General features: G+C 38.2%; 1 protein-coding gene across 1 annotated transcript in view; it reads right to left on the reverse strand.

Annotated features, from left to right (window-relative positions):
* LOC126298909 (glycine dehydrogenase (decarboxylating), mitochondrial) overlaps positions 1 to 20818 on the reverse strand; it is a 304299-nt gene that overhangs the window by 79393 nt on the left and 204088 nt on the right. Inside the window, exon 10 of the mRNA XM_049990452.1 lies at positions 1597 to 1770. Within this exon, the coding sequence (XP_049846409.1) occupies positions 1597 to 1770 (174 nt within the window). The remainder of the gene's footprint in view (positions 1 to 1596; positions 1771 to 20818) is intronic.

The raw sequence follows: 20818 nt of genomic DNA on the forward strand, positions 1-20818 counted from the left end.
ACTTTGAAAAGTAATAATTGGGGTGTAAATAACAACTGATAAAAATTCAGCATAGGTAGTCATACTATTAAGTGTGTGATACCTTATAGGCATTTTCTTGAATAAATATAACAGTATTATCAGTGCTGATTTCCTACCAAAAGTATTTTGCATAATAGCATGCCACATACGAGGGTAGTTTGAAAAGTTCTCGGAATCACCATGACAGATCAGTGTTAGTGGAACGAGTTGTTCACATGATATTCATTGGACTGTTGTCTGGAAACTCATGCCATGTCAGTGCTCTTGGAAGAGAGCCATGGCACTGATGTGGCTCTGTTGCTGTTCCTGTGTAGCGATTTGCGAAGATGGAAAAAAATCGAGATCTGAGCAGTGATTAAGTACTTCATAAAGAAAGGTATGAAAGCAAAGGACATTCATGCTGATTTCCAGAATACACTGTAGGACTCTGCTCCTTTATATTCTATTTCCAAGTAGATAAATGAATTAAAATTTGATTGGGAGAGCTTAGATGATCCACGCAGTGGTCGGCCAAGATGTGTCACTACTTCAGAAATCATTGCAAAAGTACACAAAAATGGTCATGGAGGATCACCGATTGAGAATGTGTGAAACTGCTCATGCTCATCAGATGTCATGTGAGAGGGTATATCACATTTTAACTGAAGAATTAGAAATGAAGAAATTATCTGGAAGATGGGTGCCACTACTCTTGACGCTGGATCAAAAATGCATGAGAATGGACATATCGGAACAATGTTTGGAGAAATGAACAAGATTTTTTGCACCAGTTTGTGGCCACAGATAAAACTTGGATGTAATACTGTACCCCAGAGACAAAACAACAGTCACATCAGTGAAAACATGCTGATTTTCTGCCACCAAAGGCAGGAAAGGTCATGGCATCAGTGCTCTGGAATGTGAAGGGGATTCTGTTTGTAGATTATCTCCTCAATGGCCAGAAAATTACTGGAGAATACTATGCTAACCTCTTGGACAAACTGCAACAAAAGACACCTGAAAAAAGGCCAGGTTTAGCAAGGAAGAAAGTCATCTGCCATCAAGACAATGCACACACGCACGCATGTGCTGTCGCCATGGCAAATTTACATGAATTGTTGCCCCACACACCTTATTCACCTGATATGGCACTGTTAGACTTCCATCTCTTCCCAAATCTGAAAATTTTTCTTGGAGGACAAAGATTCACTTCAAATGAAGAATTGATAGCTGGAGTTGACAACTATTTTGCAGACCTGGAGGAAACTCATTTTTGAGATGGGATCAAAGAACCAGAACATCATTGGACCAAGTGCATTAATCTACAAGGAGACTACATTGAAAAATAAAAAAGTTTCAGTGATTTAAGTACTTTTTCTATTCTGTTCTGAGAACTTTCCATACCACCCTTGTAGTTAACCCCATACTTTATACATCTGACTATTAGGAAGACTTAAACTGAAAAACAGTTTTATGCTTAATTTCTTACATACCACAAAATACATTTCAAGTACTAATCTCTCACATTTTCTCACCAGTTTTCCTTGGTATTAGTAGTAGCATTTAAACATACTGCTACAAAGCAGTTTTACTTACTAGTGGTATCATGGAATGAACAAGTGACAAATCTTTATTTTCCAAATATTTCATATAACGGACAATTCTGGTTTCAGAATGATGTTCATTAAAGACAGGATGTGTCAAAAATGGTGATGTTCGTCTGAAGTCCGACTGCAGAATTCCATTGAGTGCAGCAGTATTCTGGGATACCTGAAATTGTAGAAGATATATCATTTTATTCCCGTCAACTTTTGCAGGAAAATATAGTCTCACACCTGTGAATTTGCAAAGAAAGTGAAAGTACCTCACTTGTTCATTATTTACTAATTAACATTCTCTGCTAGTGGGCATACATGATGCAGGCCAAGCTCTCTTAGCACGATGGGAGACTGAGGGGCAACTGAGTCTGAGGTAGGACATGTTTGCTGGAAGATGTCCGTCTGTCATCATCTGAGTCCACTTCATCCGACTGAGCCATGGTTTGCTGCCCGTATTCCACAAGCATGCTGGGGGTGTGGAACAAAAGGGCAGAGTGCAGTTGGGTGAGCAGACAAGTATGGGAATGACCATACTGTCAACCTGTCTTTAGGAGCCAAGACAGGAGGTTCTCAGTTTGACAAATTGCTACACAGCCTGAGTTGGTCTTGGAGGGTGGCTGATAACACTGTAGCCTGTGGTACGTCACATCAGCAGTTTGGCATACACTGAGGCATAGATAAGGAGTCGAGTGCGGAGCAGCTCATGCAAGAAATAATTACACTTCACTGCCTAGCTGTGGTGGGCATGTTGTAAGACTGACACCTATTACAATTCTGAATTGTGTGCCTCTGTGTCAGCAACGTTAAGCCTGTGCTCTAAGTCTTGTTTGGCTAAGCCAGTATTAATTTGAAAGATTCAAAGATCCAGTCTCTTAATCTGTGGTACAGTTTAGCCTTTTCATGGTGCACATTTAATAATAAGTTTTATTCTTATTGTCACTGTTTACTAATATTTTCTGAGAATTATTAAAATTGTGCTGTTATTGTGTTAACTGGGCTTTTATATGTAACTTAACCTCTGGGCCAATAATAGTTTGTGTGGCATTCCTAATTTGTTCTGCTAATTGTATTCTACTTATTGGTAAGCAAATCTTTTTTTGAGAGGTAATATTCAATCTCCAGGTAACTCATTTACATTTTTGGTCTGTAAACTGTCTGAGTTGGGACGTGCATTGGCATTTGTTGCATTTATCTTAAGGTACTTTTTGTATGTGGTAGAGAAGTGTTTGGTCCTTCATTACCTGACCAGTGTGTGCTGTGGCATGTCCAGATTAGTGCATGACACCATGGTTTGAAGCCTGTCTTCCAATGTGCTGCTGGGGAGCTGCCCTTGTTATTGTATTAAATTATTACTTTGTTTGTTTATTTAATGTGGCACTGGGAGATCTATTAAATTGTGTTACTGCAAAACACAATGTTCAATTTACCGCTGTCCAGTCCATCAAACCCCCAAGCAACCATTAACAGCTGGACACATATCATTTCGTAGAAGAGCATGGTTTCTTTGGGAGGAGGGCTAATTAGTTAATTAATTAATTGAGCATCATTTGTAAAAAGTAAAAATTTTTGGTAGGTATTTTAGGGGAAAATTTTCTTTGGCTAATTGTTCTTTCTTGGTGCATTTGAATGTGTGTGTGTGGTGATAACATGGAGGCCAGGGGAGTGCTGGGGCAGGAGAGGAGAGGGGGTGGGGGGTTGGTTGTCTTAGAAAGGAGCAGTTACAATACAAACTTTGTATACATGGCCAACCAGAAGAAGGGAGCATTGTGGAGCTATGTGTGTGACTATGTGGGGTGGCAGTGCAAGGGTTGCAGGTTGCTGTGGCCCAAGTTGGTGAGGTGAGTATAGCTCTTCATGACTAAGCCTTTTCTCTCTCAAAATATGAGCAGAACATTTCCTTTTTAGAAGCAAGCAATCACTCATGTGCTCAGGTATATAGTGTGCAAGTTCAAATTACACATTGGTTCTGCCACATCAAAGCTTTGACTCTTATTATCAGTGATCCCCAGCAGAAATTAGATGTTAATAATTTAGAGGATAAGGTCATGCAATTTCATATGAGATTTAGTATGTTAGAGTAGGGTGGAAACCTGGGGGAGAATGAGAAAGACTGTTCACTATTACTGGAAAATACAATTGACTCTCCTAACATATTATTATTAGCACTCCATCTTGAGGCCACAAGTGGCTCATTAGGACCATCCAACCACCATGTCATCCTCAGCTGAGGATGCGGGTTGAAGGAGAGTGTGGTCAGCACACCACTCTCCTGGTCATTATGATGGTTTTCTTTGACTGGAGCCGCTACTATTCAGTTGGGTAGCTCCTCAATTGGCATCACAAGGCTGATTGCACCTGAAAAATGGCAACAGTGCATGGCAGCCCAAATGGTTACCCATCTAAGTGCCAGGCACGCCCGACAGTGCTTAACTTTGGTGATCTAACAGGAACTGGTGTATCCACTGCGGCAAGGCCATTACTCTCCTAACATGGGATGCGAGAACGTTTGTGGGGTATAGTGTGTCACTTTTCTAAATTACTGAATACTCTTTTAACCTTGTTCTGGGGCACTGAAAACATTTCCATCAACAGTCTACAACAGCTGGAAAGTTTGATAAGTTCTTTGTGGTTCTCAGTAACCTTAGAAAGGCAGATGGATATTTTTAATGTTTCCTGTGATGTATTTTTCCAGCTGTTATATCTAGTGTGTCGGATATCCATAACTGAAATGATTAGTGTTGTTTGGACTGAACATCCTTCTGCAAGCTGCATGAGAGGATTTTAAGTGAAAAGTTGTCAGCTAGGGTGAAGGGTGATATGATTAATCAATATTTTCCCCTTGTTCAGTGGGGAGGGTAGACTGATTGAATATGTATCTGAAATATGCGTGGTGACCATAGCCTTTCATCATTCAGCTTTCGGAATCAGAAGTCATTGCAAAACATCTTGTAAGGTATGAAACCACAGAACTGCTCATGGATTTTTGTATGCTGAGAGGCCGGCCAGCTACATGCAGTGGTTTGGATCCTCGAATTACCAGTATTGTAGGTGTTAGGCAGGCCAACCTTAGGCACATTCAGATGGAGGCATCTAGCTAATTACATGAAGGGGTGACCAGTGAAGATGCTCTGGCAAGAACCATTAGTTTGGTAAAGGTGAATTGCTATAATTGTGGCTTGCCAGGACCTTTTGGTCATCAATGCCATGCTGAGTGGAAGAAACTGGTAAATAGATGATTCCATGATAGGATAGTGCACCACTCTTCTCACATCTTATCCAGAGCTTGTAATAAGGTGAGGGCAGTAGTAAATAATCATCTTCCCTTTGCACATGCCTCTCTTAACAATGAACCAGTCTGTGTCTTGCTATATAAGGCAGCAGTGATTCCTTATTCAATTATAATTCGTACTTAAGGACTTACTTTTCTGACTTGTGTTCCATTTCTCAGGGTTGCAGGACACTCAATGGTCAGCCATTACCCTTAGTGGTTTGTTTAGTATTTATTGTAAATTTGGCAATTCCTCTTGGCCTCTGAATCTCACGGGGCTGCGATTTCGTTCAGAAAACAAGTTGAGTATTCAATTATGTTGAGAAGCTATTTCATTTTAAGTTCCGGTTGCTGCAAAAATTTAGGTTGTGTGGCATGCTAGCTTACCTGGTGTGTATAGTGTGGTTACTGGGTCCAGAGGGTTTGACATTGCCAATTTGTTGGCCAGTGGGGCACAAGCCATGCTTTGAATTTTGCAGGACTTTTATGATATTTTGAGTGACAAATTGGGAGTGACCAATAAGAGAGAGATCCTTGTATGGTAGTTGTCCTACATATTATATCCTCCTAAGATGAAGATCCTACATCAACATTTGGAGAATATGTTGCGCAATGGAGTGATTAGGGTATCCACTTCACTACATGCCTCTCAAATCATCTTGGTTACTAAGGGGAACAGGTCAGGCTATAGGCTGGTTGTTGATTGCTGTGCTTTAAACCATAATGTCATTTTGAAGTCTGTCCATCTGCCTGACTTGCAGCTGGTTCTCAGGGTCATGAAATTTTACAGTGCTTGATTTCAGTCAGGTATATTGTCAAATTCCAGTTGTGAAAGATAGGAATGTGGTCACAGATTTTTTGACCAAAAGGAATTTATATGAATTTGAAAGAGTGCCATTTGATTTATCAGCCAGAGCTACAGTTTGTCCAGGCTACTGGATTTTGTTTTGGGTGATGTCGAGCTTAAGTTTGTTTATAACTATCTTGATTACATGTTCATGTATAGTACATTGTTTTCTGAATATCAAGAATATATGCAGCAAGTCCTGATGAGGTTACGGGAGGCGGGACTTACCATCAAGCCTTCTAAGGCCAATTTGGCCACTATGAAATTTAGCTCATAGATCATTACTCTCCACTGTTGGTATTAATATTGATCATTCATCCACCCAGGCCATTCACAGTTTCCAACCACCCAAGACCAAGGAGGACATATCCCACTTTGTTAGTATGTGCAAATATTTAAAAAAAAAAAATTGTCCCCTAGTTTGCTGAACTTGCTGTTCCCTTAAACCAGTTGCGCCAGAGGAGTGAACTGTTTAGAGGGACTGACAGCCAACAAGCTGCTTTTGATGCCTTGAAGTTAGTACTGAGTAATGACCCAGTCCTGCCAGTTCCAGACTTTGAGCGGCCATTTGTTGTTCAAACTGATGTGTGTAACTCTGATGAAGTGGCTGTACTGGTGCAGGAGCAGGACAGTGATTGCTGCCCTATGGCATATGCATTGAGTTTCCTGTCCCCAGCAGAAGACAAGCACTGAATCTATGAGTTGGAGGCTCTTGTGCTTTTTGGCCTCGAGAAATTTAAGTTCTACTTTGAACACCAGGAGTTTCTGCTCAAAACAGACAATCAGGCTAGTAGTTGGGTCTTAGCATGTCTGATAAGACAGGCCAGATCACTCTCTATGTGGTGCAAGTCTCGGCATTTCACTTTTCTATCTGGCCCATTAGGGGGCATGAAAATGTAGTTGCTGATGCCCTTAGTTGGATGTTTGAGGATGGAGGGGAAGAACCCAGTTTCTCTTGAATTTTGGGGGAAGTGTGTGGTGTATTTACAGTGTTGATTGAAGCAGCTTCCTTATTTGTCATTTGCACGAATGACAAGAGTCACGCTCTGACTTAGGGCCAGTTATGGAGAAGTTCATGGCAAGACAGGAATTACTGGGCTACAAATTGCAGAAGGGATCATTCTGTTATTGTACACGGAGGGCTGAAAGGTTAAAAATTTGACTTCCCCATGAACTAGTTCCAGCAGTCTTTACATACTACCACAAGTCTGTTGTAGGGTGATACCTGGGAGTCTGTAAAACAGTCCACAACATCAAAGAAGCTATAACGTGGTCGTCCTTACATAAGGATGTCCAGAGGTTGACCGGCAAATGCCAAGCTTGCAATAATGCCAAAACTAATCCTAATGGTTGGAGCAGGCTTCTCCGGTCCACCTGTGCTGAACATCCATGGACAAGCTATTCATTGAGTATGTAGGACCATTGCCTTCTACCTAGGGGAGGCACAAATATATTTTTGTAGCCCTGGACACTTTTTCACTTTATTTGGTTAATGCCTGGCATGGAGGCAATGCAGAAGTCTGCTTTCAGTATTTGACAAGAATTTTTTCTCTGTTTGGGCCTCCTGAGCTACTAATTAGTGATGCACCTCTGGTGTTTGTGTCGAGGGGGTTCCGCAATTCTGATTCCAACATGGAATGTCTCATGCCACACCCACATCATATTATCTCCAGATGACCTTCGTTAAGAGGGTTAAAGGATACTTATACGCTGAGGTGATTATCTTCTGTGTCAATTACCAGATGAAATTGGATCACTCCATGGTCTGGTTGAATTTAGCATTCTACTCTGCAAGTCATAAAGCTCATAAGATAACACCAGCTGCCCTAGTATTTTCTTATTCCTTGAATTCACCATTGTCCAATCTCTGGTCAGACAATAATTTATTGCCAAGAAAGTTTACTCAGGTAGTCATTCAGGACAACTGGAGAAGGGCCAAGTTAAATATAGAGCATGTTCATCAGAGAGAAATGGTATGTATAATGAAGGCTGGTGTCCAGGAAGTTTTAAGGTTGGGAACTCTGACTTCATATGGATTTTGGAGGTTATGCCTCACCTCACCTGATAAAAAGGTGTCTGGGAAGTTGTTGCTCCATTTTATAAGATTGTGCCATGTGCTCAAGGTGCTTACTGCTGTCACTCTCCCAGTTGAGAATCCCTCAACTGGATGGAACCAGGAAATGCATCTAAGTCACGTTAAGGCTAGTGATTATAATTAGAAGTGATCCCTGTTGCAATTTGTAAACCTCATCATTGGGGTTGAGTGTTTTTTTTTTTTTTTTTTTTTTTTTTTTTTTTTTTTTTTTTTTTTTTTTTTTTTTTTGATGTACTATTCAAACTCCGCACAATTCATTCACATTTTTGAATTGTTTGGTCTATTAACTGTCTGAGTTGCCAAGTTGGCCTTTGTATTTGCATTTTTTACAGGTGTTTTAAGATACCTTGTGTATGTGTTCAAGAAGTGTTTGGCACTTGCGTTACATGAACAGTGTGTGCTGTGACACATCTAGACTAGTGGACGGCACCGGGGTTTGAATCCTGTCTCCCAATGTGCTGCTGGTGGCGAGTCTATTGTGTACTGCTGAAGCAGCTGTGCTTGTTATTGTATTGTCAAATTGTTACTTTGTTGACCTATTTAATGTAGCACTGAGAGATGTAACAAGTTGTGTTACTGCAAAAAATGATGTTCAATTTCACACTGCCTGGTCCTCCCAAGCAAACACTAACAGCTGCTCAATTACCACTGCAAACAAGTTTCAGCCATGAAATGTAAATGCAGAATGATGGCATATGAAACAAGAAACTGTGCTAGAATACTGTGAAGAATGAGAAGTGTTAGTGAATCAATCAAAACAATCTAGGTTACAAATGGAGAAGTGAGAGAGAGTGAGACAGAAATATCACAAATGTGGAGAACAATGTTTGATACATCTCTGAATTCCTTTCAGCAAATATTATGATATGGACAAAGATCTTCAAATACTCAAATCAACACAGCAAGCAATCTAGGTAGGCTGGAAGTGGTAACAGCTACCAATGGAAGTGTAAGTAATTTGTACTGGACATAACAGCTTTAGTGTGGATATGCACAGTTGAGAATATGGTCTCTATATAACTGAAGTAGAGCATCATCACTTCAATACCTAAGAAACTTTTATATTACACATTAAAAATACACAAGCCCATTGAGGAGAATAAATTAATGTAAGTTATCGAAGTCAAGCTAGAGGAAAAAGAGCATGAATTTAGATCAAATAGACGAATCATGGGTCTCATTTTTCACTAATAATGCAGCAGTAACACAATTATTAGACACTGAGAAAGCATGAGCTATATGTCAGTCAGATGTGTAATGGATTGTGTAAGACATAAGGAAGTACCATGTAAGTTCAAAACTAAGATAAGGCAGTTCTGACAAGAAACTTAGAACTGCATGCAGACCAACTGAATAAGTCTGACTTGATATGAAATTAAGAATGGTGCTAAACAAAGAAGCCATCTATCACCACTCACCTGTGTTGTTGTAATTAATGATATAATATGGAAAGCATTCTACAATTTAATATTTGCCAATAATTTATAAATATGATGGCAACTGGAAGCAGAAATCCAAAACCACATAGAAAACAGAATCTTTGAGAATAGAACTCACCATCAGTAAAATTAAGACAGCTCATTTTTGTAAGAAGTGAATATCATACAGATTCATGTGTCATGATATTTTCAAGTGATGAAAAATGTGTCATTGAGACTGCTCTCTGGTTGAAAATGGACACTTTAGAAAGCAGAATAAAGTAGAAAGCTAGACAGAAGACAAAGAACCTCTAACACCACACTGTCAGGCATGTGTAACATAAAATAAAGTAGCAAACATACTCCACTTACTTCCTTTTCATAATAAGATACACGATTATTTTTTGAGGTAGGCTAACTCTTCAAGCCAAACTGAAGTATTTTAAGCCATAGAGTGTGTAATATGAACTATTTATAGTGTGAATTCTGTTTACAGAATGAATTCAAGAATGTAATGCAAAGGCCTGTTCAAGGACCTGACGGTACTAACTACTGCCTCCCAACATGTTTATTTCTTAATGAAACTTGTCATATATAACACATTACTTTTTTGAACCAACAGATCAGTTTGTGTAATCAGTACTAGAGATAAGAATAATTTGCATAAAGGTTTAAAGTCACTTTTCTTTGGTCTGGAAAAGTATTGATTATCTAGAAACACATTTTCAATAACGAAATTCAGTTTAAGAGGAACCTAAAGGATTTATTGGTTGCCCAGGCAGCTAGCAGAAATGCTAAAGACTGCCAGTCTTGCTTGTGAGATTAAGGCAGAGTTCACCATCTGCAGCATTGTTGGCAGAACCGACTATGGTCCTTTGGTACAGAGTAGAGTGGAGAGTCTCAATCAGAGGCTCAATCAGTTCTATGACATAGTAAGCTGCATATTCCTTGACTTGCACCATCGGGTGGTGGGTATCTAGTTTTTGTTTAATAGGTCAGAAGTCCATTACACACAGGGGCTGTGTGGAACAGACTGGGCAGTTTTTTAGGTTAGAGGGTCTCAGGAAACCACAGAAAGGGTGTCCGTTAAAAAGGGGACTGGTAAAACACAGTAATGTAGTTGTAGAAACAATTGGTATTGCAGTTGTAAATTGTTGTAGCTGTGTTGGGAAAGAATCAGAGCTCCAAACCCTAATAGAAAGCACTGAAGCTAAGATAGTTATAGGTATGGAAAGCTGGCTAAAGACGGAAACAAGTTCAGCCAAAATTTTTTCAAATGACCTAACAGTGTTCAGAAAGGATAGATTAAATAAGTTGGTGGTGGTGTATTTATGGGTAGAGGTTATACTTGACAATTGGATTAAATTATTAACTGGATAATTTTACTGACCCCCCTAACTCAGAAAATATAGTAGCTGAACAGTTAAAAAAAAAAACTTGAGTCTCACTTCAAATAGGTACCCCACTCATACAATTATATTCGGTGGCGACTTCAATCTACCCTCAATATGCTGGAAAAATTATATGCTTAAAGCCAGTGGCAGGCATAAAACGTCATCCGAAATTGTACTGAATGCTTTCTCAGAAAATTACTTTGAACAATAAGTTCATGAGCCCAATCGAAGCATAAATTGTTGCGAAAGCATACTTGACTTCTTAGCAACAAATAATCCTGGACAAATAGGGAGTATCATGATGTATACAGGGATTAGTGACCACAAGGTAGTTGCTGCTAGGTGAAAACCGAAACACCTACAACCATCAAAAAGAAACAAAGTACATCTATTTAAAAAAAGCTCATAAAAATGCTCTTAACACCTTTTTAAGAGACAGTATCCACTCCTGTTCTGATCACGTAAGCATAGAAAAGATGTGGAATTATTTCAAAGAGATTGTACCAATGGCAATTGAGAGATATACACCACATAAGTTAATAAGTGATGGTACTGATCCCTCATGGTACACAAAATGGGTCAGATCACTGTTGCAGAAGCACCAAAAAAGCATGCCAAATTTAAGAGAACCCAAAATCCCCAAGATTGGCAAAGTTTTGCAAAAGTTTGAAATATAGCGCATGCTTCAATGCAAGATGCTTTTAATAATTTCCACAATGAAACTCTGGGTTTTCTGCCAGATTCCAAGACAAAGAGATTCTGGTTATATATAAAGCACACCAGTGGCAAGACTCAATCAATACCTTCACTGTGCAATAACAACTGTGAAGTCACTGATGACAGTGCTACTAAAGCAGAGTTATTAAACACATTTTTCCGAAACTCCTTCACCAAAGAAGACAAAGTAAATATTCCTGAATTCCAATCAAGAACAACTGTCAAGATGAGAAACATAGAAGTAGATATCTTCGGAGTAATGTAATGAGCGTATGGCACTGGTAGCCGGGAGACCCCTTGCAGGGCGGTTCGGCCGCCGCTCCACAAGTTCTTTAACGCCACTACGGCGAGTTGCAAGTGAATGAGGATGAAATGATGATGAAAGACACACAACACCCAGTCACCTCGAGGCAAAGAAAATCCCCGACCCCCCAGGAATCGAACCCGGGACCCCATGTGCGGGGAAGCGAGAACGCTACTGCTAGAGCATGAGACGCGGTCTCCTCAGAGTAACGAAACAGTTTAAATCACTTAATAAAGGTAAGGCCTCCAGTCCAGATTGTATTCCAATCAGGTTCCTCTCAGAGTATGCTAATAAAATAGCTCCATATTTAGCAATTATATACAACCACGCGCTCACAGAAAGATCCGTACGTAAAGACCGGAAAATTGCTCAAGTCACACCAATACCCAAAAAGGGAAGTAGGAGTAATCTGCTGAATTACAGTCCCATATCACTAATGTTGATTTGCAGAAGGGTTTTGGAACATATACGTATTTGAACTTTATGAAATACCTCAAAGAAAACAATTTATTGACACATAGTCAGCATGGATTCAGAAAATATCATTCTTGCGAAAGATATCTAGCTCTTTACACTCATGAAGTAATGAGTGCTATCAGCAAGGGATGTCAAATTGATTACATATTTTTAGATTTCCAGAAGGCTTTCGACACTGTTCCTTGCAATCATCTCCTAACCAAACTGCATGCCTATGGAATATCACCTCAGCTGTGCGACTGAATTCATGATTTCCTGTCAGAAAGGTCACAGTTTGTAGTAATAGATGAAAAGTCATCGAATATAACAGAAGTAATATACGGAATTCCCCAGGGAAGTGTTATAGACCCTCTATTGTTCCTGATCTATATTAATGACATAGGAGACAATCTGAGTAGTCCTCTTAGATTATTTGCAGATGATGCTGTCATTTTCTGCCTTGTAAAGTCATCAGATGACCAAAACAAATTGCAAAATGATTAAGATAAGATATCTGTATGATGAAAAAAATGATAATTGACCCTGAATAAAGAAAAGTGTGAAGTTATTCACATGAGTACTAAAGAAACCTGCTAAATTTCGATTACTCGATAAGTCACACAAATCTGAAGACTGTAAAATTCAACTAAATACTTAGGAATTACAATTACAAATAACCTAAATTAGAATGATCACATAGATAATGTTGTGGGTAGAGAAAACCAAAGACTGTGATTCACTGGCAGAACACTTAGAAGCTGCAACAGATCTACTAAAGAGACTACTTACACTACACTTGTCTGCCATATTCTGGAGTATTATTGTGCAGTGTAGGATCCACATCAGGTGGGACTGATGGATGACATTGAAAAAGTTCAAAGAAGGGCAGCTCATTTTGTATTATCACAAAATAGGGGAGATAGTGCCACAAACATGATACATGAATTGAAGTGGCAATCATTAAAACAAGTGTGTTTTTTGTTGCAACGGGATCTTCTCATGAAATTGCAATCACCAGTTTTCTCCTCTGATTGCGAAAACCATCTGTTGGGGCCCACCTATCTACACAGGGAGAAATGAACATCACAATAAATTAAGAGAAATCAGGGGTGCACAGAAAAATTTAAGTGCTCGTTTTTCATACGTGCCATTCGAAAGTGGAACAGTAGAGGGACAGCTTGAAGGTGCTTCATCGAACCCTGTGCCAGGCACTTAATTTGTGAATAGCAGAGTAATCACGGAGATGGTAGACTTCCAACTTCACTGATGGCTCAGTGAATATATATAATATAAAATAATTTTACTGTTATGTAAAATCTGACTTCTGCATGTCTTCAATGGATTAATGTGATCCATTTATGTAGATGCTGCAAACGACTTTCTATTCAGTGATGAGAGGCTACAGTAGCCCAAAATTATATTACTCACCTCAGTGTATATACATTTACATGTATGGGACAAGTTTGGTATTACCTCTTAAACGAAAATATGTTTCCGAGTTTTTGCCTCATTTCAGATCCATTAGGACCAATCCACCTAGGACGTGTGTAAGGAACGTTAGTACATACCAGTACCTCATTTTTGTAATATTTACCATGTCTTCTAATTTCATACCATGATCTACATGCTTGAGAATATCCACACTATTGATCTAAGAGATGAAAATTTTATCTAATCTAACATAACAACATGCTTTCCTTTGCAGCTTTTGTCAGTGAGGATGGTGAGCATGGTCACTAAAATATAGAAAAGGATGTCCAAATGTTTGTAAACCAAACAGAGAAAAAAGTTAATAGAGTAATTAAAAAGCATCTAACAGATACTATCAACTCTAGTACAGGCAAACTTCAATTATGTCCACAAGATGAACTAATAGTGCTGTCATAATAAAAGCTGAATCGTAGTAAAACTACTAAGGATTGCAAAAAGAAGCTAGTAATGTTCTACAAATTAAATGTGAGGGTCCCTCAAAAAAGATTGCCATACATACTTGTGAAAGATACCATATGAGGAATTACTAGACCATCTACAAAGAGAATGCTACCGAACACCTTGGAAAGGAAGATTTCCAAAAGGAGACAAGACTGCGCTTAACCACTGATCCTTGAGCTAAAGACACTGTGCACCACTTAATGGAGTAAGTTCTAGACTACTGGCATGCAAACTGTTGTCAATTAATCAAAAATTGTACACTGGTTAGTGCTGAATGTGAAAGATTACTTTTTTTGTTCCTAAATGTTTCAAATGTTGTGACCCAAGTCACAACCAAATCATGAAAAGCACAAAAACAGCTCTGTTCCTACTGTTGGGAAAATAGTCATGAAAGGAAAGATTACAACAAGTGGAATGAAAAGCAAAAGGGCATGCCATGCCTTAAAATAGGAAAATAATGCTCATATGTACTAAAACACCGTGCCACCTATCAGTGCCTCCTAGAAAAAAGCTCAGACTGATTGTGGGTGTGTACTGTGATACAAATACTTTTCAAAGGTGGCACAACAAATTTTTAAAATCAACATACATGCAATGGATTGCAGACTGAGTGCAGTCTTTAAGCACATAAATCACATTTCATGATTGTATGAAATTAGTGTTGAGCAACTGTGAGGCTTTAGCAACTCTGAATTTCATCCTTTGAAAACTCTGAATGAAAACTGTCACATGATACCATCCTTTCCAAAACCTGACAGAGACAAAAGCCATTAAAATGACATAACTGACTAGTGGAACACTGTAGTATGCAATAAGAGGCAGCTTGGGATGTGAAGAGCCATAAATGAGCATTTTTTTCAAGCTCAGCTGTCATTTAGCATAAATGAAAGAGTGTATGTTAACAGAATTAGGACACTATGAAAGTAGTCATGACTTTGATCAAGATTTTGACAGAATTAATAGACAAGATAGCCCAACACAGGACCCAGAAACTTCATTATTGGTATTACAACATGGCAAATTGAACTACCACACAAGGACACCTAACATCAAACATGGTGGTACTCTTAATCATCAAAGGTATACCTGGACAAAATTGTACCAATGACCTATGTATCAGTGACATGGTAACATGGTATTCATCTGAAACACCAAATATAACATCAGTTGCATGTCTTTGCTAACAGCATGCATCAGCACGTACACCCTTTTCTCTGCAAACGCAAAATCCTAAGAAAACTGCATGTTTGACTATCAAAGAACCCAAACCAGATGTACTGACACATAGAACATAGTATCACACTGAGTAATCTGGTGGATTCTGTCACTGTCCGGGTAACCACAAGATTTTTAGCATGTTGCACACTCAAAGTGAGAGACAGTTAATTTTCCTCAACACCAATAGTTAATGGCAATTCACTTAAGTGCAATAACCTCACTACTGACACTAAAAACTTTTATAATTTAGTGAGACAAGTTGTTACATATCAGCATATGTTTTCAAACCTAAAGAGGCATACTCTCTGCTTGATTTTTGATGGTACTCACTGGTGCACCGAACTAGTACCTCTAATGAAAAAACATCAGAACTGCAGATTTTGAGATGTGGTACAATAGTTGATATGGTCAAAGTGATGCAAAACAAATGTTGTATTCACACTTCTAAAAATTCTCAGAAAAATGTTAAAATGAGGTTTTAAGAAGTCTAAATTTCAAAAACATTCCCTGCAAGGTCTCAGTACTGGAACCTCTTTTTTTACAAATTAAGTGCTGTGCATACTAAGATTTTGTGGTGCCTGTTTGCTGATGTAGCTAATGCAACAACGATGGGATGCCTCTCTCACTATCTTTATCACTGAACTGAGACTTGATATCAGTGGTTCATTACGAATGGGTCTAGAGGGTCCAGACAGAAGGTGCTCTATTTTTAATCCTTCTAACACTAAAATGTTCTCAGATTTCACTGAATCTGTATATAATAGTGAATAGTGTCTGCAAAATTATCAAAGTCTAACCTATCCATGCCAATTTACCAAATTCAAAACTGTGTATTGAACAAACTTAGTCCTCAAAACCGTTAAGAGTCAGAAACTATACACAGTCCTTAAGAGTCTAAACTGTGCGGCTAATTTTCCATGTCGTCCAATGAAACTGCCCCCCCCCCCCCCCCCCACACACATATTATAAACTATAAACTAGTATTTGAATAATATTTAAATGACAGGAGTGTCTTATCAGAACTGGCTACAAAGAAAGCATCATTATTTGGTATACAATACCAATATATTATTAAATCATGTGAAAGGGTAGATCACAAGCTTTGATGTGGTGTATGGTAATGAGACTGGGTTCTAATTTTTGATTCTATTTCCAGCAATCAAATTATAGTAATTCCTTTTTGAGACAGCCAAGTGACAGTCTTTCAGATATAGTGGTGATGTGTTCTATTTGTTGTGGCCCATCAATCACTTTGTCTCACACTAGTTTCATATGCTGCACTGGACTTCTCTATGCTAATTGTATCTATGTTGTTATTTTTGAACAGTGCAAAGACTACAAGAGACACAATAACTTCATTATTTTTGCCTACAAATACTTGGTCTACAATTCTGCCTCTGGATTCTTATTTTACATCATATTGCTTTAAATTTGTCATTGATTTTCTAAGTTCATGAACGTTTATCATGTTTTAATACTCCATAACTGATGAAGAATAAAGCTGTCACTTACTGCCTAATATTATTGTCTTTGTATCCATGAAAACTTTCCACTGGTATATGACACCACTATATAATTATATTAGTTCATATTCCTTCATTATGTGAGTGGTGGTTTGTTAACTCTTGTAGCACTTTGGCAGGCCAGTGCACATGATCTATGTTCTAAACAAACAAGATTTGGGCCAGTTTGACAAAATGAACTGTTTCATATCACATTTGGATTTAATATGTTGGTACCATTTTAGTTATGAAAGATACAATACTTAGCTGTTGATGAAGCACACGATACATTGGAGCTTTTACAACAATAACTATTTACTGTTTATGATTAATAAGAACTTCTCTGTCTGTCCTACTACATAAACATAATATTCATTCTATTAATTGCAGTCTAAAACAGTAAAAAATATATGGGATCTTAATTTTGAAAAATGTAAATTAGAAAAATTTGTAAAATAAAGGAAATGCAGTCACTTACTCATACCTATAGAGGAATGATGTTTGGCACACAGAAACAGGTAATAGGAAACAGATAACACTAGCTTTATTTCACTTACTCTTTTTCTAGTGAAAGTACACACATTCAGTCATACAACCACATAGACACACACATGTACACATTTGTAGTAGCAGCAAAACTGATTATTGAATATCAGTTATCGACAGTAATTATCTGGGTAAATGGAGCGGGGGAAGTGGTAGGGAAGGACACAAAAGGTAGGTCTTTCGCTAGATGATTCAGTGACTGCACAACAAGATGAAAGAAGTTCAGAGGGTAGAAAATTAACAGATAGAGAGAGGAAGAGGGGGGAGAGATTGGAGGAAAGGAGAGGAAGGTGGTGGTGAAGAGGCAGACAGGGAGGGGAGAGATTAAGGGAGATGGCTGGGAGAAAGGGGGAGAGGGGTGGGGAAAGGAGAGGAGATGCAGACAGAGTACATGCATTGAACATGGGGGTGGGGGGAGGGGAGAGGGGGGAGAGTGGTGGGAGAACATAAAACACAATCTGGATGGAGAAGGAGTTGTGTGGACAGAGGAGAAGCGGAGAAAGATAAAGTGAGGCAGCAGGAAACAAGTTAGCAGGGGGTTTGTGAAGGCACAGGATATGCTGGAGAGCCAATTCCCATATGTGTACAATTGAGGAACTTGTGCTGGAAGGCAGTATAAAAATTTTCCCTGTAGTGAATCAGTTACCCAATATTCCAGTTGTTGAACATGATGTGCACCACAACACTATTGACTGCAGCATCTGCTTCATTACACACCATTGGCCATCAACAATGAAGAAAAGCCCTAAGCCAACACACAAGATGCAGTACTGGACTCTGAAGAAGTAAATGACTACTTTATAACCTGTTTGAGTAAGCTGAAAGACAGAATTAATAAAAATGGCACTTGTGCTTTAAATATCCTTGGTGCTGGGCCACCTAAGGGTACGACTTCCACTGGAATGTTGTCACCCCCAAGGGCATTATAAAAGTTGTGTCAAGATTCTCAAACTCCAAAAGGATGGCCTGTTATTGGTTCTGCAACTACATGATTTAAAAAATACTACATCTCATCTGTCAACCTCTTTCTATCACCTTCAGTATGTGTTTAGAATCTGGAGTTTTAATTGATGCACTCAAAATTGCTTAAGTGATACCTGTCTTTAAAAAGGGAGATAAGCATCTGCCCCAAAACTACCAACCAGTTTCTATTGTCCCAATTTTCTCCAAAATTTTTGAGAATCTAATGAACAACAGGCTAAATAGTTCTTTCGGAAAGTATGATCTCCTCTCTAACAGACAGCTTTGAATGCAACATGGCAAAAATATTACTATTGCTATCACTGAAGTTGTTAACCAGATGTTAACTGCATTTGAACATAAGAATCTAGTATTAGTTGTACTTTGTGACCTCAGCAGAGCCTGTGTACTGTTTAACACCCTACTTGCATCTTATGGCACACACAGCCCATCTTTGAATATAATCAAGGAATATCTAAGCAACAGAAGACAGTTTGTACCAGTCAAAACCAGATGCTCTTCTTTGAAGGAAGTTTGGGCTGGAGTGCCAAGTGTCACAGGGTTTGGTCCTTGGTCCCTTTCTATTCATCACCACAGTTAACGATCTGCCTAACCATGTACAAGCAGATTCCATAGTGTGTTATGTAGATGACAAAACACTGCTCAGTACCCATAATGACCTGTCAAAACTGCATCTGGGAACAAAGGAAAAATTAGAAGTAGCAATGAACTAGTTTTCTTCCAGTGAACTCCTATGCAGTCCTGATAAAACACAGGAACTAATTCTGTGTCTGGCCACAGGCATGGAAAAAAAAATCTGTAAAGCTGTTAGGCTTTAACATCAATTCAAAATTAAATCAGGAGGAACACATTAGCCATGTATGCAAGAGAATAGCAAGAGTAAGTTGTCTCAAGTGGAAATTGACAGATGCCGTCACTGGTGAGTATCTGAAGGTTGCATATCTTGGCCTATTTCAGTCACATATTTCCTCCAGCATACTGTTATGGGGACATTCCAGCTATGTCAGTGAAACTCTGAAAATCCAAAATGTAATCAGAATAATGAGCAATGTTACACCTAAGGAACACTGTTGTCCCCTCCATATATTAATTCCTGTTAATCTACACATATACTCAGTGTTGCTTTGTGTCAAAAGCAACACAAATGAGTTCAATACCAGAGAGAGATGACACACTCTCACAATACCAGATGCAAACTGTATCTTGATATACTGAGATACAGTCTCACAAAGATTGCAAACTCACACAAAATAATGTTTTAATAAATCTCCAATACCTGCTCAGACATTGCCCTACGATATCTTCAAAGATAAGATGTATGATTGGTTACTCAAATGTTCATTTTAGATGCTAGCCAAAGTATCTGAAATAAACATTACTGGTATTAGTGCTTAAGGATATTTCTAAAAAAATATGGAACTAAATTGTAAAAACTTCACTGTAAAAATTATTCTTAATTGTATATGCAATTATTGTTATGTGTCAGATACAATGTAATGTTCCAGTATTTACTTTATTCAGGTAACAGCAAATGTGACCAAAACTTAGTTACCTTGTGATTATGAAAATGTAGTTAGTAAAAAAAAAAAAATAAAATAAAATAAAATAAAATAAAATAAAAAAAATAATAAAATAAAAAAAAAAATAAAAATAAAAAATAATAATTTAAAAGTCACGCAAATGCAAAATGTAAATAAAAGTATCATAGGCACCCTATTCTGAAACATTCTATTCTTAAATCAAAATTATTCTCTGATTTTTCCACACAAAAGAACATATGATTTTGTTTAAATTTTTACTCATCTAAAAGCCAGATGTACATGAAATAATTAAAATGACACTAGAGGTGCCTAGAATGTTTTGGTGGACTTTCACAGGTTATAAATACTGCAAAAGACATGCCAGGTAGTCCATACAGTTCAGCTTGTTCTCAAATGTTAAATATGCATGTCATTTTCTTCTAAATGCATTCCAGGAAACAGTCCTTTGTCTCTTCAGTTTCCTTTGTGCAGGTTGTACTATTAAATGACTATTCAACATTGTTTGGGGCAGTTTGTGATGACTTTTATAAAGTGATCTTATGCTATGTTGGAAAATGTGACTGATTCAAATGAGTTTTATTTTGAGCAAATATGCTACTGAAAATCAGCCATGGATTGATGGAATATAAATCTCAATAACTCACAAAATATCTTCATTCATATAATTTCAAGTCTAGTTACCCTGAACAAGGAGGACTTTTTCTGCAGAGGTCATCTATAAAAGGTGAGTATACAATATATTCAAGATTAAATTTTGACCTCTTTCCTAACCCGTAAGTATAAAATATGCCATAATTGTGCTGAGTTTGCTAGATGATGTTATGAACTATTAAGATTCTATTCAACATTCATGTTCAATAGTTCATTATTTTCCATACTTATTTTCAAAATTGAAGATGGTAATGCTTAATTGGGAAGTGAGTTATTTCAGTGTGCAGACAACAGCTGTGCTGGTCATTGCTGGCAGCAGGGGCCACACCCTGGCCTTCTACCTTTGTATG

Source organism: Schistocerca gregaria, chromosome X (genome assembly GCF_023897955.1).
Source record: "Schistocerca gregaria isolate iqSchGreg1 chromosome X, iqSchGreg1.2, whole genome shotgun sequence".
NCBI classification, from domain to species: Eukaryota; Metazoa; Arthropoda; class Insecta; order Orthoptera; family Acrididae; genus Schistocerca; species Schistocerca gregaria.